The sequence below is a fragment of the Papilio machaon genome, chromosome 13 (assembly GCF_912999745.1).
Source record: "Papilio machaon chromosome 13, ilPapMach1.1, whole genome shotgun sequence".
Lineage (NCBI taxonomy): Eukaryota > Metazoa > Arthropoda > Insecta > Lepidoptera > Papilionidae > Papilio > Papilio machaon.
The window spans coordinates 5,137,258-5,155,899 of NC_059998.1; the positions used below are offsets into that span (position 1 = coordinate 5,137,258).

The following is an 18,642-nucleotide window of genomic DNA, read 5'->3' on the forward strand; positions in this document are numbered from 1 at the left end:
TTTGAGGACTTATTTTAGGTATGTAGCGCCAACTACCTACTGGTTATAGGATGGATCTATGTTGTGGATATAGATTCGAATCCCGCCACTGTGCATTCTTGTGTGGATTTATATTTTTTCAGTTGTATAATTTAGCGCAGGCTTTAGTCACTGGACTGGAATAATGTAAACTGAGCATATGGGATATAAAAATTGCACCATTTGATTCTAATTTGAATGATACTAAGTTAAAATCATCCCTTAACGTTATTGACTAATTAATCGAGGGCCCGTTTGAAAATATTGTTTTCTCTGTTTTGTCAAAGACAATGAGAGGGATGACGATATGTTTTATACAGAGATTTTGGTCTCAGAAACCAACGGTTCGTAACGTAATAAAGTCAATAAATATGACAAATTGGTAATAATATTTTTGCAAGTCATAATCATTGCGAAATGACTGGTTTAATTATAAACATAATTACGTGGAACTGTATGTTAGTTTATATTAGGTTCATCGGTTTATTGAGTTTTGATGTATGTTTGCTCTGAGAAATGTGACTCACACGCCTTGACATTGCCTCAAAACAATACGTCGACTGAAAATGTTCATATTCATAGTACTGCTGTAAATATTCACTGCGTCTGATGAATTCACATTCCCATTTTTTAAGGAGGTAAATTCCGAAAAACTAATTCTGTTAAATTAAAATTCAGATGCCTTAATGTTGAATTGTCAGTATTTCCAATTTTATTCAGATTTAACGATAAATTATAACATCCGCTCTAACGTAAAAGGATTAAAATTTGGATGTAACTATTTTGGATTTTGTTTGACTGCAATGTGATTTATCACATATTTTTTACAGATATCATATTAAAAATTAGGCAGGCGGCCGGCCGTAAAAACTAAAGCCGAAACTTTAAGGTTTTATTTTATAACCTTGTGAGCCGACCCCACGTGAGTGGGAAATGCCAGGGAGATGATGATGATATTAAAAATTGCTCTACACAACTTGAAAGAATCGTAAATTTACAGACACGGTCTATGAATACGGACAATTATGTGTTAATTGAAAGCGAACGTATGACCCGTTACGTTTCCTAAAACATCCGTATTGTAAACACATGCACAATATGTGTGTCAGTGGAGCGAAACACCATATAAAATAAGATGTTATTCACTGCACAGCATTCATACTGGGATTAGCAAGGGCAAGGGATTAAATCAAGATGGTGTCTAAAGTATTATACTTATTTGCACTAATATTATTTATATTTGTGATTAAAAGTCAGTCTGCGCCTTTGATAGAATCTAAAAAAGAGGTACAAGTTGCTCCGGTTAGAGATTCAAACGAAATGATGGAAACAGCGGAATCACAGAATCCGTTCCTGCCGCGGTTTGCCATGAGAAGGTTAAAAGAGAGACGGGAGAGAATTCGGGCACAAAGACGACAAAATCAAGGGGTAAGGAGATCCCAAACAGCTAGACCTCATTGTACCCATTGGAGGACGTATGTAAGTATAATTGATATAGTCAGTTCTCTTCGTTCTTAAAGATTTTACAGTAAATAAAAAAAAATTGCAAGAAGCAAGTGCTTATGATTTTAAATGCCATTTGTAGTTAATAATTAAAAAAGGTTTACTTATAATAATAGGTTTCATAATTTAATTGAATCAAATATAAGAATAAATGTACCCGAATAACTAGTTCTTAGCATTTTCTAATAAAAATAACAGTTTGTAAAATAGACGTAATAATTACTGGCATTGTACTTTTGTGGCCAACATGACTTTAAAGGAGACTCATTGACCCTCCTAATGAGTCTAATCATTTATTTAAATAAACTACATTTCAGTAAACGGCTTTCTTTGTCCCAGATTTTTTGTAATATAAAGCGATGAAAGTTCATACTTACTGTATAGTACAGTTTAACGTTTCAACGTGTTTGCAATTTCAGAAAAAATGAAGACTTGTATTTTAGTACTGATATTAGGGATAATAAGTGTAATCACAAGTGCTGAAGAATTAAATCAAAAGAATCCATTACCAGTCAATGAGTCACAACATAATCCAATAGAAGATACGACTAATGTTAGTAGACAAGATGAGCAGGAAAATTTAAACACCCAATCGGATATCAGTAACGAAATTACTGAAAAATATGACAATGCCGAAATTGACATAGTTATAGAAGAAAGTATTGAAGGTACACAGGATTTTACTCCACCAGAAGCACCTTTTGAAGCTTCAGTCAATGAATTAATTCTACCAGGAGTACCAACATCTCTTGAAGGTATACCTAATGAATTGATAGCACCTGAACCGGCAACAACTGTAATATACGAAGATGAAGTCCAAGAACCACAAATATTTAATCCTTATATAGAAGACAATGTAATTATAAAAGAACCCGGCGAAATTATGGAGACCGCAGCTGGATTTGTTCCTATTCCAATTATTAGAAACAGACAGAAACAACGAAGACGCTTCGTCACCAGAAGAAATTTCCAACGATATCCTTTTAGAAGATTTCACTTCTTTTATCCCTATCCATTTTATCATCCCAGCTCTCTGAGGTATTATAGATTTTAAGTCATACCAAAAAAGTTTTGTAATTTTTGTAATTTTACAGGATATTTATTAAGTTTTTAATAATAAGGTAAATAAAACAAACAAATCTTATTACAATCTATTTATTTCTATTTTCATCGATAAGCATATATGCCATATTTATTCCGTGATTTGAATATCATTCCATAGTAATCCATTTTTACAAAAGGACTGGCTTGCTATTATTATTAATTAGGACACATTGTAGACAACTATACTAAATTGTATTTATTTCATGACATGGATCGAGGTAGACCCAAACACATACATATTTAATTTTGTTTTTCATAGTTTTAAAAATAATCGTATAACACATTGATAAATCCATTTCTATATACAATTAAATTACAAAATACGCCACCACGTTCGCTATAATACATCGTAACGTATCTATTATATTAAAAGTTTATGACGCTTAAAATTATTTCATGAAAAAAATAAATACAATATAAATATAACCAGTAAAAATATAAAGGTTTGGAGATTTACTACAACAATGAGTTTTGTTGTTCTTGTACAATCTTAAAACACACAAAAACCAATACTTTCTCATTTCCCGGGGCCCACTAGCGCCTCGTCCATGAGCTCGTCGTCCGTGATGCAAGGGGAGTTGGAGTGTGGCGAAGGTGCCACTAGCGGCGAAGGGGCGGGGCTCTTGGCCAACTGCAGCGCCAGCGCCGGCGATGCGGGATATACGGGCCGCACCGCCACCATGCCGGACACTTTGCTCCCGGACGACGATGAGAAGTCTAGCAACATTTCCGCAGCCTCCTGAGGCGTCGTCGCCCCGCTCCTAGCGACTGATCCACTCGCAGGCGGCTTCATGCAAGAGTCGGCACCCTTCCTGTCCTCGGAGCTACCTTTCGGAGCGGGAAACCCCTTCGCCATATCAGTCTTGAAATCTAGCGGCATCATAGGGAAAGCGCCAGGAAACCCCTCCTTTGAATCGTCTTTACTTCTTTGGGGACTCTCCCCTTTCCCCAGACCTTCTAAGTTTTTTGAAAAATCCGCTCTGTCAGCTTGATCCAGTTTGCTCGAGGAAACAGTTTTGGGGCTCATCGCACCCACGTTTAGAAGAGGCTTTGGTACGTTTAAAGTATAACCAGATTTCTGCAGAGATTCGGCATTTCTAGCGTTAGTATTGTCAAAGTGAGAAAACGGAAACTTGTTTTGATCCAAAGTTCGTGCAAAATCATTCACCAAAGAACGACTATCGTATTGCGAGACGGGACTATTTTTATCCGGAGTGTTTTGGTTTTTCAATTTGGGTATTTGAAATTTGCTTGTATCTAGCGGTTTTATGAGTCCTTCAACAAGAAAATTAGCTTCCTTGGAGGCTTTATACCTGTCCCCGTCCACGTCATCTCTCGAGCTGCTTGGACTGGAATGACGTTCAGATTTAGAGGAAAATATAGATTTTTCCGAGTTGCTCATTAATTTGGTTCTAACTTTTTCCCTTTCTCTATCTCTTATTATTTTAGACAAATCAGAATTACTATTTTTTGGTGAGCCCGAACTGGTTTTTGACGCCGACTTGGACAGATTGATTCCGGTACTGCTGCCGCTTGAAGACTTCGAGTAAGGCACTTTGGGGAGACTGCTTGAACCCGATGATTCGGAGGGGCTGGTGTTGTTTTTCGGCGGGGTAGAGCTGGTGGACAGGCCGGATTTAGAGGATTGCATCGCCTGCGTTTTTTTAGATGCTGGTCCACTTATAACGCCCGGCTTTAGCCCGGTATGGGTTTTAGGAGATCCTTGGCTCGGTGGAGTTAATTGAGGCGAGGATTGCTTACTAGAACTATAATTAAGTTTTGAACCACTAGATTCTTTGGATCTAGTTTTGTTAATGGTGATCTTCATTCCGTCCGAGCTGGGCTTAACCATGTACTCCTGGTTTTTACTTTCGCTAACTTTCATACCACTGCCGGCTGCGCTATTTTTTGGATCACTGAATTTGTTTGTACTGCTGGAGGAGCCGGATTTTCCACTACCGATGTCGGTGTCAGCGCTGTGGTGAGCCGATTTCAATTTGTCGATCACCGCACTAAGCGAGCCTTTTCTATTGCGCGCCTGACTTGATGGAGTGTTAGATTTGTTCACTTCTATATTGGGAGGAGATATCAACGGCTCGGCGACGGGACTGTCGCAAGAAACCGGAGTGATTTCAAGTTGTTTTAGCTTTGTTTGGTTTTTTAACTTGGGACTGCTACGATCCGAAGTAGAAAAAGATAAACTGGAATGTTTCTTTTCCTTATCTCTGGACGTCATCGAACTGGACCCGTAACTGTCTTTTGAGATCTTTTTTGATAAGTCGTATCCCGTGGTACCCGACTTACCCGACGGAGAACCGGTAGTTGCCGACTTTAACGTAGACATGCTCGGCTTCCCCGAACCCGAGGAACTGTGTTTAGGAGAGGAGATGCTGTGGTTTTTTGGACTCGAGTATCCTGTGAGATGCTTGGGGCTGTTTTGTACGGGCGAATGTCGCGGGCTGCTGTGGTGACTGGAGGTACCCGTCGGCTTGCCCAGGCTTTTTACCGAGCTGGGGCTCGGGGATTTTGTGATGGACACGGACCTGCCGTGCGTGGGGCTCGGGCTAAATTTTCTCAGAATAGAGTTTGGGGAGGAGGGCCGCATGGGAGACCCGTCGGTAGGTTTAATACTCACCGATACGGGTTTCGTCAGCGGGTCTTGTTTCGGTGGGACTTTTTCGGGTGGTCCCATGGAGTCGTCTCTGCGTCTTTTCTTCTTCTTCTCTTTGCTGCGCTCCTCGCTGGACTTGCTCGATTTCTTATCGGACCTGGAGTCGAGTGACTTAAGCTGTGAGGAGGTAATGGGAGTGATGGTAATGGAACTGGGCAAGGTGGCAGGGGTGGCGGAGGATATGGGTATAATTTCAATGCCGGGGCGGCGGTCGAGGCACAACATCGAGGACAAGTTGGTCCCCGAAGCCGCGCTCGCGGAGGTCGAGGAGCTGGACCCTATGGGCGTGATGCTGACTGAGGACGGCATGTAAGATTTACCGTCGGTCAAGTCCAAGAGCAAAGACGCCGAGCTTCTGCTGCTCCTCGAGTCGGACTCCTTGTTTTTTAACTTTTGCCTTTTGTGCTCAGACTTGTGAAAAGAATTCCTGAAACAAATTACGATGAATAAGATAATTTTACTAATATTATAAATGCGAATGTTTAGATGGATGGATGGATAGATATTTGTTTGAAGGTATCTCCGAAACGTTTGAACGGATCTTGTGGAAATTTGGCACGGATGTATATCATCATCATCATCATCAGCTCACTATACGTCCCCACCGAGAGGCTCGGAGCCTACCCCAAGTTAGGGGTGACTAGGCCATAGTCAACCACGCTGGCCAAGTGCGGGTTGGTTAACTTCACACATATCATTGAATTTCTTCTCAGATATGTGCAGCATCACGATGTTTTCCTTCACCGAAAGAATGTCGGATAAATGTATCTTCAAACTACAGTCTTCTTATATGGCTGTTATTTCAATGTCTATGGAGGCCAGTTTGCAAATAAAATTCAAAAAAATATGGTACATACCGAATCATTTCTTCGGGTTCTCCATCATTAGAGTTGTCCATGTCCGAAGACCTATTATCATGAGTGCTGAGCGCGTCGGTCGCGTCCATGGCGGACAGCTCCAGGTCTGACGCGAACTCGTTCTGCGACACCGAGGATTCGGGGCCTTCCTCATTGGTCGAATTACTATTCATCGTGTTATCGTCCTCATTGACATACGAGTTGTCGCTGTCGCTCTCGGAATCCGCGGCTTCCGTGATGCCTTGCTTCCCCTTCTTCTGGCTAGAAGACCACAAGTCGTCAGACTTCCTCTTTTTTGACTTACGCTCGTCAGTTTGTGGCTTCGATTCGCTCGAGTTCGGGTCTTGGCATATCATAGAGAGATGGTGTTGTTGCTCCGATAGATATGCTCCTGTAAATAACAATTACGTATTACTCAGACTTGACGCTCTTGTAGAGTAATAAATTAAGTTTTATATTATTCTACTATTAATTATTTCCTATTCAATGGATACCTCCTTGGTGTGTGTTGAGGTTATTGGGGTAGAGGGTGCGGCCGTGCAGGCCGGCGGGCTCGTGGCGCAGCTCACCCCCGGGGTCCAGCCCGCCCAGATCGCAGCTAAAATTCGAATCCAGCGCAGAGTAGTTGCCGTTCATCTGTTTCGCTTCCATCTTCCAGATCTTCACTAACGACCTGGGACATAACATAACGTTAGAAAATGTTATCCATAAACATTAAACTCCTTTGGGTTTCATAATCATATACAAGTTTTTCCAAATCTGTATTTTTTTTAATACAGGAACAATTTGTTTCGGAACATGTACTTCGTGTTTAAATTATCCGAGTTTCTGTGTTTAGTAAAAACCTATATGTTGAGGAAAGTATCTTAGAGCAGTGAAATGTTTTTTGTATCCTATTCGACCTGAGAGTGACAGGAATGGAGTGACTCTTCTGCAGCACACGTGTGACATATTCGTCGACGTGTTCACTGGGCGGGGCGTGCAGCGTGCACACAGCGGCACGAGGCGCCGCGGGCTCCGACAGCGACAGCTCCAGTGTCGCCACACTCTCGTCCGCCGGGTGCTCCAGTGACACCGAGATGTGCTGCCATGACACCGCGCTCACCTCCAGCATCACAACGCCCTCCATCTCCACCACTGACACGGAACCATTCATTATATACAAAATCAATAATATGAAATTTAAGATCAATTAAATACAACACAAAATAGATATGATAAAATAGAACAGAAAACACATTAAACATACTCAATTTCATTCATCAATCTTACTTCTTACTAATATTACAATTGCGAATGTTTGGATGTATGGATGTTTGTTGCTAGGTATATTTTTTCCAGAAAGGCGAAACGGATATTGATGAAATTTGTTATTATATAATACAGTCTGAAATAAAATATAGGCTACCTATGATGCCGAAAATATGTAAGGTTCCCATGGGATACGTTTGATTCATATATTTACCCGATAACTCTGCAACGGTTCGACATATGTTATTGAAATTATGCACATGTACAGAACATAGTCTCAAATAACACATAGTATTCATTCTATTTTTTTTTTCAAATTCAAGGCGGACAAAGTCGCAGGCGAAAGCTAGTATACAGATAAATTGCTGTACACCTTAATTAGATTTCGACGTCTCGTCACGTTAAAAATTCGTTGTCTTGGCGTGGAAGCTGCGAGGAAAACCGACTAACAATATCAAGTAGTAATTTTTATGTATTAGTATCCTACTTTGGCCGATTTACCTTGTCTGTTCTGCAGACGGACGCAGGAGGCGATGAGCGTGTTGAACAGCGCCTGCTGCCTGAGACAGGCGAGCAGGGGAGGGACATGTGAGGGGTGTGTGAAGGGCACACTGCGCACCACACACCCCTCCAACCCCCGCGACTCGCATATGAAGTAGCACTGCGTCTGCTCCGGCAAGTGCTACACACACACTTACATAGTATTTAATCATATATTTGTTAGAAGTAGTAGGTGGGAAGGCAATTACAACATTGTGATTTAAGATAAGGTTTTACTATCCCCGGAATAGGCTTTAGTTATGTATAAATTAAAAAGCACGCATTATGTCTATCTATATGAATAAAAGTTTGTATTTTTGTCGTTGATGCTTTCTAAAATCATAGATCAAATTGTACTGAAACTTTTAAAGTCAGGATTTTTAACTTTAATAAAAACAAAGAAATCCTAAAAAAATATTTGAGGTTGCACAACGATTTAACATTATTTATAACTGAAAATACTACATATAATGTAACGAACCACAAACAGTCCTTTGCTGAGATTCAATTCGATGATTTTGCCGGGCGAGAGCTTGTTGTAGGCCTGCTGCGCTACAAGACCCAGCATAGGCTTGGCATTGCCCCAGTCCCCGGACACCTCCACCTTAATAACAACATTTTTCAATATGATCTGATAACGCATATGTAATTCCTCCGGTTTTGAACTTTTCAAGCGAGTCAATGGCATTTAAATTGGTAACACTAGTTGATCCACCACTCGCTTCAACCTTATAGAAAAAAAAGTAGAGCAGAGTAGTAATACTGTATTTTGTCACCTCAGATATCACTACCAATATCAAAGAGTTGTTAGAATTTTTCAAAGAGCTGGCCTGCTGGAGTAAGCTGTCTCGTCAAAATAGGCGCTAGTCGTGGAGTTGCAGAAAACTGAGTCATTTTCAAATATCTTAGCAACTCAAGTTCAACGGCGGCCTGCGCAGTGCTTACCGCTACGCCTCCCTACACCTAAAACTGTGTTTTGCGCAACGACTTGCGCGAAGTTAAAAGCCGTCAAGATATCTGAAAAGTAATGTACCTCAGTGGTGGCGTGTATGAGCTTGGCGAGTCCAGTACAAAGCGGCATGGGTTGTGAGAGGCGCAGTGTGAAGCACGCCGGCAGCATCGCGCTGTTCTGAGGCACCAGTGGCGCGTACACCGGCCCGTTACTGTCACACATACATACAGATTTACATATTTTTTTGTGTATATCTCATTCCGGATGAACACAGAATTTGTAAATGTTGGAACATTAAATACCAGCCATAATGATTTTTCATTTCATCGGGAATCTCATCTATAATTTTTGTAGTAAATAATTAAACCATTGTTTCATTTATTAAAGGAATGTTTTTATTTCTAGTTATTAATAGTATTATAAATTTAAACAACTTTTAAGAAACAAAAAACAAGTACTTGATAAAATAAAAAGCTGCCTTTGACTATCAAATGGTTGGCTGTCGGAGAACTCTTTAAATGTTAACCTCACCTATAGTAAACAGCTTTTCTCTTTGTATTCTTTACTTTGTTTATAAGTATATATGTAATATTCTTTATAAATAAATATATAAAATATGATGTTCATATTTACCCTTTGCCTGATCTCTGTCCGCTAGAAATAATCGGACAGAGTTGCAATTTATTGGCTGCGGAACCTTCTAGAAGAATGGTCGCGGAGTAGCCCACCGGCGTATGTGAGGGTGCGACCAGCGAAGCAAGACCGCTGGAGGCTGCCGGCTTGCCTAATGTTAGCAGCTCAGTTGTCAATGGTTGTAACCCTTTCTCTTTGTCCAGTAACTCGTATGGTGATACAAAGTATGTTAGACGCATTGCATGTCCTGCAATAAGTGTTAAAAAACTTTATACAATATTTCAATTGAACATCTAAATTATGTAAACATATAAAATTCTGTATATGTTACTATACTATATACTATTACTTTTCTAGATTTTGGGAAAATTGTAGCATAAAGGAAAGTGGTATTGTATAAATATGGAAAAATTCCTGTTTGTCTATTATAAAAAAAATTAACTATCACTATCTTTAGTGTACAAAAACAAATAATTGTGACATCTTACGAAATCATCATTATCATCAGCTCACTATACGTCCCCACTGATGGGCTTCAGAGCCTACCCTAATATTTTGAATTTCGTCTTACACATGTACAGGTATATGTGCATTACAATGTTTTCCTTCGCCGTAAGAACGTCGGATAATTGTACATATGTAAATCGAAACTCGAAAAACACACATTGCTACATGGCGGGATTCAAACCGAGGACCTGCAGATTGCAAGTCAAGGTCTTAACCCCTGAGCCACTGATGCTCATCTTATGAAATAGTGAATACTAAATAATATATTATATATTAGATTTATAAATGTTGATAGTACCTCCTCTGCGTTTCTGTAGGAAACCTATAGGGCTCTTGTGCACCTGCGCCCAAGGATCCTTGATGAAGCTCTGCAGTTGCCGCAGGGTACATAGGTCTTCCTCCAAACTTTGCAGAGCACTGAAGGCTTTGCATTTTACCTTTAATGTTAATAGTTTTAACAATTAAAAAGATTATAGAGATGACAAATAGCTTATTACAATATTTAAAGAAAGTCATATCACTTGTTACAAAATTGTGACATTACCTTTTTTTCTGCATTTAATTGATATACAGCTATTAGCCCTTCTAGCTGTGCGGTGAAGTCGGCAAAATCTCCTCGAGTTATACTTGCCACCATTTCTTCACAACTCTGCTGTTCAATCTACAAACAAAAAGATGCACAATATGTATTAATACATTTTTAAATCTGAGAATAAATAACTGTAAAAATAAAATATATAATTGACATCACTTGTGATGTAGTGGGTTATATCTTATGCAAGGAATATACTCAAATGCTTCACAAAGTGGTTATAATTGTTTCACAAAGCTAATTCAACAATCCCTATTTCCAGTCAAGCGAGCACCATCCATAAAGATTCTTTTAATGTAATTTGTGTTACATTTTAGATTTATTCAAATTGATTTCTTCTTCTGATTGTGACATATAATAAGATATTAGGAAATATATTGAACTACATTTCATAGCTAGTAAGCTAGCTAGCTTCAATTTTCCAAACTTACCTTTCCTTCATGATGAATTTTCACATCTTTCACAGAGCCTAATGATTCAACCAAAATTTCTAAATAAAACATATCTGATGATATGAAGAGGTTCACTCCTGATGTTCCTACCACAAATTTTAGCCTGAAAAACAAATTAATAATTTATTGATTGTGGAATATGCTAAGATAATTTGTTAATTTGGTTATTTATAATGGATATAAACAGTTTATTTTTAAGACAGGCAAACAGTAAGCTGGTTACATAATGTTCAACTAATACTTATTTTATACCTCCACTATAATATTTGAGTTGTAAATACATGCTTAAAAGACAATGCAATATTTACATAACATAAAGAAGAATTGATTGTTAATTAGATTAACTCTAGTAACTATTACATTGGTCATTGTTCATGATTACTGAAAGTATTTTGGACAGAGATGAATACTTACCCAAGCTGCCTTGAAAGACATTCAAGTCTTTCTATTAAACTTTGCAGAGAGCTGACTTTAATACAATGTTGTAAGCTGTCTAAGCACTTCTGTAGTATCTGTCTGTCTGCACTATCGACTGCCCATCGTTTGTCCTTTTTACAAAAAAAATAATAGTTAATATTCATTTTAATCTATGACTTAACTGTGACCGCTGTTTACATCCATCTAAGTTAGGTAGCATATCACATTTTGATGGTATATATTAATGCTATTATTACAAGATTTTAGATAAAATGAATTATTGGAAATTGCCATTTGCTGTGTTTATCACTTATATAAAAAAGTCATATTTTGACTTTTATATCTTTTTCTGAATATAAATATGTTGTGGTATAAATTGTAAAACATACCAGCAATGCCATACGAACAGCTTTTGATGTTTCATTTAAATTTTTATATTGTGATGTTTTGGACCTCAATTTTTCCATAAGGATTTCCTTTTGAAGTTCCTTTGACTTATCCATGAGACCATTGGTATACGCCATGGCCAAAGGTTTACTCTCCGTCATAGTTAGAAAACTTGATTAGTAATAATGCAACAACAAACAAAATTGATAACACTACTAAAATCACAGATGGTTTTCAAACCAGACCATGTATGGTGTTTGGAACCTATTTCATTGATACATTTTCCGTGAATTGATATTAATTTAATGTGTATATGATAATATAATGCTTATTATCAGATTCTTTTCTAAAAAATGTACTCAAATATGTGACATGATCTGATATAGGCCAAAGCAAGCGAGAGCGAACTGTCAATTTCATATGAGATGCCATTTGCTTTGAAAGATACGGGGTTACCATTTTATTTTTAAAATGTTGCCCATTTGTTAAAAGTTTTTTTATTTAGTTATTAAAGTTATTAAATAAAAAATACAAGACATTGGGAGGAAACGAAAAATTCTTTGAATAGCGAAGTGTTTATTTATATAATTTTAACAGATTTAATGACTGAGTGTGGCAATAAGTAATAAGATCTATAATAGAACTTGGAACACATCCTTACGTGGGTATTTTTAAAAGTAATAATTACTTAATTAGTCTTTATGTAACCTATCAGAAAAAACTACTTATAGGTACTTATAGTTGTCGACTGACGGCCTTTTGTTAAGGATTTTGATGTCGCGAGTCTTAAAATTTACTATTTCGTAAGTATTTTTATAAGCTTAAAAAACAGCTGATACGACTGTATGCTCTAGAGTGTAAATTGTGAAATAGTAAAAAAGTTAAACTTAATTACAGAATAAAATTCTAAAGTAAAAAGGTGAATTTCAAATTTATTGGTTCAAATTTAGAAAATTGTTTTATTCAGGTATCCTTGTCACGAGCATGGAACTAAAGGGATCAGACGACGTAAGTGGAACGGAGGCCATGCAATCTAATTATGGTTGCTTTTTACCCCTTTTAGTCGCTTTGAAACATAAAGAACGTGTCTTCACTTTAATGGAACATTTTTAACAGCAAAAACTTTTAAATCTAACTTTATCATGAAGACAAATTATTTGTTTTGAATTGTTTTAATAATTTTAAATCGAGTAAAGCATTACAATTGCAGCTACATTTAGTAGTGCTCTATAAATTTTTATTTCTTATTTAGGTTATTTCTTATTAGGAATAGGCAAACTAATTCGTATCCTAGTTTAGTAGTTTCTTATATTTTTGATACACAAAAATAAACATAAATATTATTATATATTCATGCGAAATATATTCAAGAAAAATTTAGATAATAAATCTTAAGTTGGGGTGCGTTTAACCGAAGTTTGAACAGTGTGCAATCACACCAACTGCGGAGCGGTTTTACATGAACAAACAAAAATTAACGAGAAATAGATTGTGGATGAATGTTGTCTTGTTTATTTTGAAAGATACCAATCTATACTAATATTATAAACAGGAAAGATTTTGAGAAAGAGAAAGAGAAAAAGCTCCTCCGAGCACTATGTCCGAATGACACATACTATTATTACTAGTTTTTTTTAATTACACGCGACGAAATCGCGGGAAACTGTTAATCTCTTTAACTCAATGTAACTTTAAAATATTGTAAATATATATCGCATAATCCAGCGTTATCTCAACGGAAAATTTTATACGCGATTTAATAAAAAGTTGTCATAACGATATGAAATTCAGAGCGTCGATGGTGGCGCAATTGAGTGTGTGAAAATTTTTTTTTTCTTTGAAAAATGGAAAGATCATCTATAAGTTTTATAGCAAAACAATTTTTATTTTTTTATTTTTCGCAATAATTAATAAGTTATATCAAAATCAAAATTAATTTTTGAATCCAGTACCGAAGACGCGCCGGGAACTCCCGAACAAATCTGAGCGCGTGTGACGTCATACTGTTAGTTTTTACTCGTATTAGTATATTTGTTTTATTTCATTTACAATGTTTTTGTCAACTTAACAGCTGACGTATAATAGCTGTAAACGATGCATTTGGATATGTTCCGATATGCACTGCAAGCACTGCACAGTGCTATCACTGTAGAAAAATTCGTTCCGTTATGGACTGCCAGTACACTGCCGCAGTACCCTAGGGAAATATATGACGTCATAAATCGCCGCCATATTCTACTGTGAGCACTGGCGTTTTCGAGGTAAGGTACTCGCAGTACCTTGATCACGTGATCAGTCAAAACCACTTGAGTGCCTAACGTCTTATAAACAAAGCTACAGTTTAATCAGAAAATTTTAAAGTTCTGTAATTAGTTTGGATTAATAAATAAAACAATGGAAGAATTGCAAAAATTAACCTTATTAGACTGTGTTGATAATGAAAAACATATTCTTTTTTATGAAAAAGTACTTACTTTTATTATATTATTAATTCAATTTACAATTAATATTAATTAAAATATTTTTAATTTGACAGTACTCCAAAACAGTTTTTTTAATGTACTAGAAAACTTGAACACACTCATTTGAATGCTGTGTCAAAAAATGCTGCTGAAAGTATACGGGATTGCGTTCCGTTTTAAATCGTAACCAGTATAACTGGCTATAAAGGGACGGACGGCTTCACAGTATACTGAATTGACGTCACACTGTACAGTGGTCGCAGTGCATATCGGAACATACACATTATGAATTTGCTAAACATTATGACGTCACAAGTATTGTGGCTATCGTTCACATTCACGTGACTATATTTTAATTTTAAATCGCTTGTAATTAATTGAAAAAAAATTATTTTTCGTTTTTCACGTTACATATCGATAAAATTAATAATTAAGTTTTAAAATATATATAAAAAATAAATATTAATTTTTTTTCACACTCCCAATTGTTAAGCGCTTGACCGAACCGGACCATAATATTATACGTCCAGGTTCGATCTCCACGTCAGCGAGATTGCGCGATCCAGCGAGTACAGTGTTTTTCGATTTTCGAATTTCATATGTACATTTATCCGACGCTGGGCCAGCTTGGTTGACTCAGGCCTAGTCACCCCTAACTAAGGGTAGGCTCTGAACTCCTCAGTGGGGACGTATAGTGAGCTGATGATGATGGTGATATGATATTAGTATAATATATTATTACATTGATGCTAGATATCTATTAATAAATAAATAATTTTAATTATAGCGTTAATAATCCATTCGTCAACGGATAATTAGACGTGAGTGTTAGCCATATTTAATTACTTGACTTAAATGTCTCACGAAAGTTTAAACAATTATCCAATACAAAAAAATTCAACATTTTAAAAGAGAAATTGGAAACAATTGGAATATTTTCTTCAGGTAAAATAAAGTTTCCTCGCAGGTGCAATAGTCTGCCAGTGACACAATTACTTACAAATGCATTATAGGTATTTCTTTTCAACGTGACATCGACAGATAATATGGACAACTGTGGTGCATCGAGGAAAATATATTACTGAAAAATATGCAGTTCGAAACCTATTGTAATAGATAAGCGTTGGAATAAAATCTTTCGGTTTACATTATGTAAAGACAAATTCTATAATTTTCCATTGTTAAAATAGTATTTAGTGGATAAAAAAAGTATTTATTATTAAGGAGATACTCTACCGTTCTCTTTTAGAACCTTTCCAGGCACTAAAAGTGAGCTATCAATTTTCTGTTAGCTTGCTTCACCTATGTTTTAAAAAGGTCTTTGTGTTGTCTAAAGCTTCGCGTTTACGGTAAAATAGGTTATGAAATTTAAACGATATAAGTTTTCTAAGAACTATACAGTGATAAGTAAAGATTTCAATAACTTAATGCGTAAGTACAGATGCTTAAATATATATCGTATACCTATCGTTTTGGTTAAAAACACATCCATGTAATTTGCCTAAAGACTGTCGAAGGATGTATGTAGTAAAAAAATACAAATCAATAAGTACATATGTAGTTACTTTACTCCTGTTTTCTCTGACAAGGACAATTTGTTAAAATTTATTTTATTTATTAACTCTTAATCTATTTTAAATTATACAAAGACATGACTAGAAATTAATTTACATAGCAAGGGCGGCCTTATCGCTATCATTAATCAATATAATTTACAGATGCTCGTTTTGAGATATCAGTTTATATGCTTTGTTTGCTATGTTTTTTATTATTGACATTGGCGTAATTTTTACAATATAAGCTTTTCAGTCAAATCTCATTTTAGGTTATAAACGAAATAACGTAAAGATATTAAACGAAGATAAATACATCCGTAGGTATCGTAGATTATTGGTCTTATCATTTCATTAAATGATGTTACGTTAACACTTTTTATTTCAGTTCTGAAATAAAACATTCATTCCCTAGAGCCGATCTAATTCCTTCAGACGTACACTCCGATACGATCGCTAAAACATTTTCCCTTCTCTTTACGTGAAAGCATTTATTGCATTAATAAAAAGACAATGGTGTCTGGTGAATAAATATTCTATGGACTGAGAGTAAAATTCTATTATTGGTTGTTTCATTGTTAAATGTCATTGTTACTGCTTGGTAAATAAAGTACAATAGTTGTGGCAACAATTAAATATGTTAGAATCAGTTATATTTAACCGTTTATTATTTGAATAAAATTTATTGAGTGCTTTTATTTAACTTGTATTTATAGAGGCAGTTTTTATAATCGCACGGTGAACATCTATATAATAATGGTGTTTAACTTGGCGAATAACTTTAATAACCTTTCTAGACAACATATATAATTGTGTTTTCTCGTAAACTCCTAATATTAAGAAGATTAAAAAGATGCAGATACATTGCCTATTAAGAAGGGTCAAATGCTCATGCTGTTAATTTAACAAACTTTTCATTATATATTTTTCATATGCGTTCAAACATTGGGGTTTTACAAAGAATGATAGATGCACAGAATGAACTCTCTATTGAAATGTCTTCATTGTTTTATTGTATACATTTCGTCATACGGACGTATGCTCACAATGGTTTATTTCGGTTTATTCGTATTATTGTCCATACATTTCTGAATGTCATTCAAAAGACACATTGAAATGAACTAGTTTACAAAATAAAAACGAAGATGCAGGCTTAATTTTGGTCCTAATCCCCTCCCCACCCTTTTCTTTTAAAATAGGGATGGAAAGCGGAGGTGGATTTGTTAGAGGAGGAGACACATAAGAAGGAGAAAGTCTCTCTATATATTTCCTTCCCTGTTCGATTAAAGGTAAGAAACGCATCTGTAAACGCGGATGTCTATTTGCAGCGGTCATTTCGCAATTTTGGCGAATTTAAATGGCAATGCACGTAAGCCAAATTATACTTTAAAAAACGTAAAATATGAAATGAAACATTATTGTTACTGTAGCAATAGTTACTATGTAATTTAAAAAAACAGTACTGTACTCGACTGACTGAACCCATTATCAGTCTAGAGAAGAATGCTGTGCTTACTATCTGTCACCCGCGACTCCGTCCGCGTGGAATTTAAAAAATCTTAATAATTAGTCTATGTGTTCTACTAGACCATCATCATCAGTGCCAAATTTCATCAAGATCCGTTGAGCCGTTCCGGAGATACCTTCAAACAAACATCCATCCATCTATCCATCCATTCATCGATCCAAACATTCACATTAAAATTGTAAGGTAAGATTTATTTATAAAATTGTAATTCGATTCGTTTTCGATACTGTGCTCCTCAATTTTTTATTCTCTCTTAACATTACGTTAAGTAGTCTCTATAATTATATTTTACATTTTAATTAATTATACATCCTATTTATTTATGTCAAATGCAAGTACAAGGCTTATTTGAGCTTAGATAGGGCGCGGCTTGTTTACGAAGTAAGTTAAGTGCAGACATGTCGAGATTATCCTCGTTCGAATACAATCTACTTAGCACTTGATTGATGTTGGCTTTGAGGATCAAAGGATCACCGAGTGTCCTTTGACAAGATTACAAATTACTTTTTGTAATTTATTTTTAGATCAAGGTATGTGTTCGATGACTTTTTAGTGTGGGTCCAAGCATACGTAATATTTTTTTTTGAAGTTTTTATTTTTATTTCTAAGTATAAGGTGGTAAATGAGCAAGCGACCGATGCCCATTGATATCTGCAATTGCAGATGCGTTGCCTACCTTTAAGCAACGGAGAAGGGGAAGTACAATAAGGGGATATCCCCTACAGCGCCAAATCCACTTCCCCTTCCCGTCATTTCCTTATCAGAAAAGGGTGGAAAGGGAAAGTAGACTAAAAAGTGACTTTAAAATAGACTGTAATGAAGTGAATAGTGCAATGAGTCCAGAATACTAACGTATTATTGGAACAATTTCATTCGGTCGTCGTTGCGCGACTGCAGGACCAGAACCGCAGTTTGTAATCGCGACTAAAATGCAACTGAACGAAAGTTGACCTCTTAAAGCTATCGGTACCGACTGTTTAAATGCTTCATGTATATCTTTCGATCAAAGGTTACTGAATCACATAAAAGTACTTAATCCTTATTGCTGCTGCTATTATCTGTTCATCACACAACTTTTCCATTACTTCCATTCTGTAAAATGTAAAATAGGTTGCGTTTAGTTGCGTTAATGGAAAATGGTTTAATTAATCTAAGATGTTCATGTGATATCCGCCTTTTAGACATTCCTGGGATTTGCCCTATTTGCATTGAAAT

At 36.2% G+C, this 18,642-nt stretch overlaps 2 protein-coding genes across 2 annotated transcripts; one reads left to right on the forward strand and one right to left on the reverse strand.

The window, feature by feature from the left end:
* The first annotated feature begins 1,126 nt into the window (after positions 1-1,126).
* On the forward strand, positions 1,127-2,636 carry LOC106710590. The gene is made up of 2 exons (XM_014502682.2): positions 1,127-1,497; positions 1,941-2,636. Exon 2 carries the CDS (start codon positions 1,946-1,948, stop codon positions 2,573-2,575), a length of 630 nt encoding a protein of 209 aa, XP_014358168.2. The 5' UTR covers positions 1,127-1,497; positions 1,941-1,945; the 3' UTR covers positions 2,576-2,636.
* A 36-nt stretch (positions 2,637-2,672) lies between these two features.
* LOC106710623 (mediator of RNA polymerase II transcription subunit 1) lies at positions 2,673-12,257 on the reverse strand. The gene is made up of 13 exons (XM_045680449.1): positions 11,887-12,257; positions 11,495-11,628; positions 11,060-11,183; positions 10,581-10,697; positions 10,335-10,473; positions 9,530-9,776; positions 8,978-9,107; positions 8,426-8,548; positions 7,906-8,086; positions 7,056-7,290; positions 6,648-6,826; positions 6,154-6,544; positions 2,673-5,723 (listed from the first exon to the last, which is right to left on the reverse strand). The coding sequence occupies exons 1-13, from the start codon at positions 12,043-12,045 to the stop codon at positions 3,143-3,145; spliced, it is 4,740 nt and encodes a 1,579-aa protein (XP_045536405.1). The 5' UTR covers positions 12,046-12,257; the 3' UTR covers positions 2,673-3,142.
* Between the last annotated feature and the right edge of the window lie 6,385 nt (positions 12,258-18,642).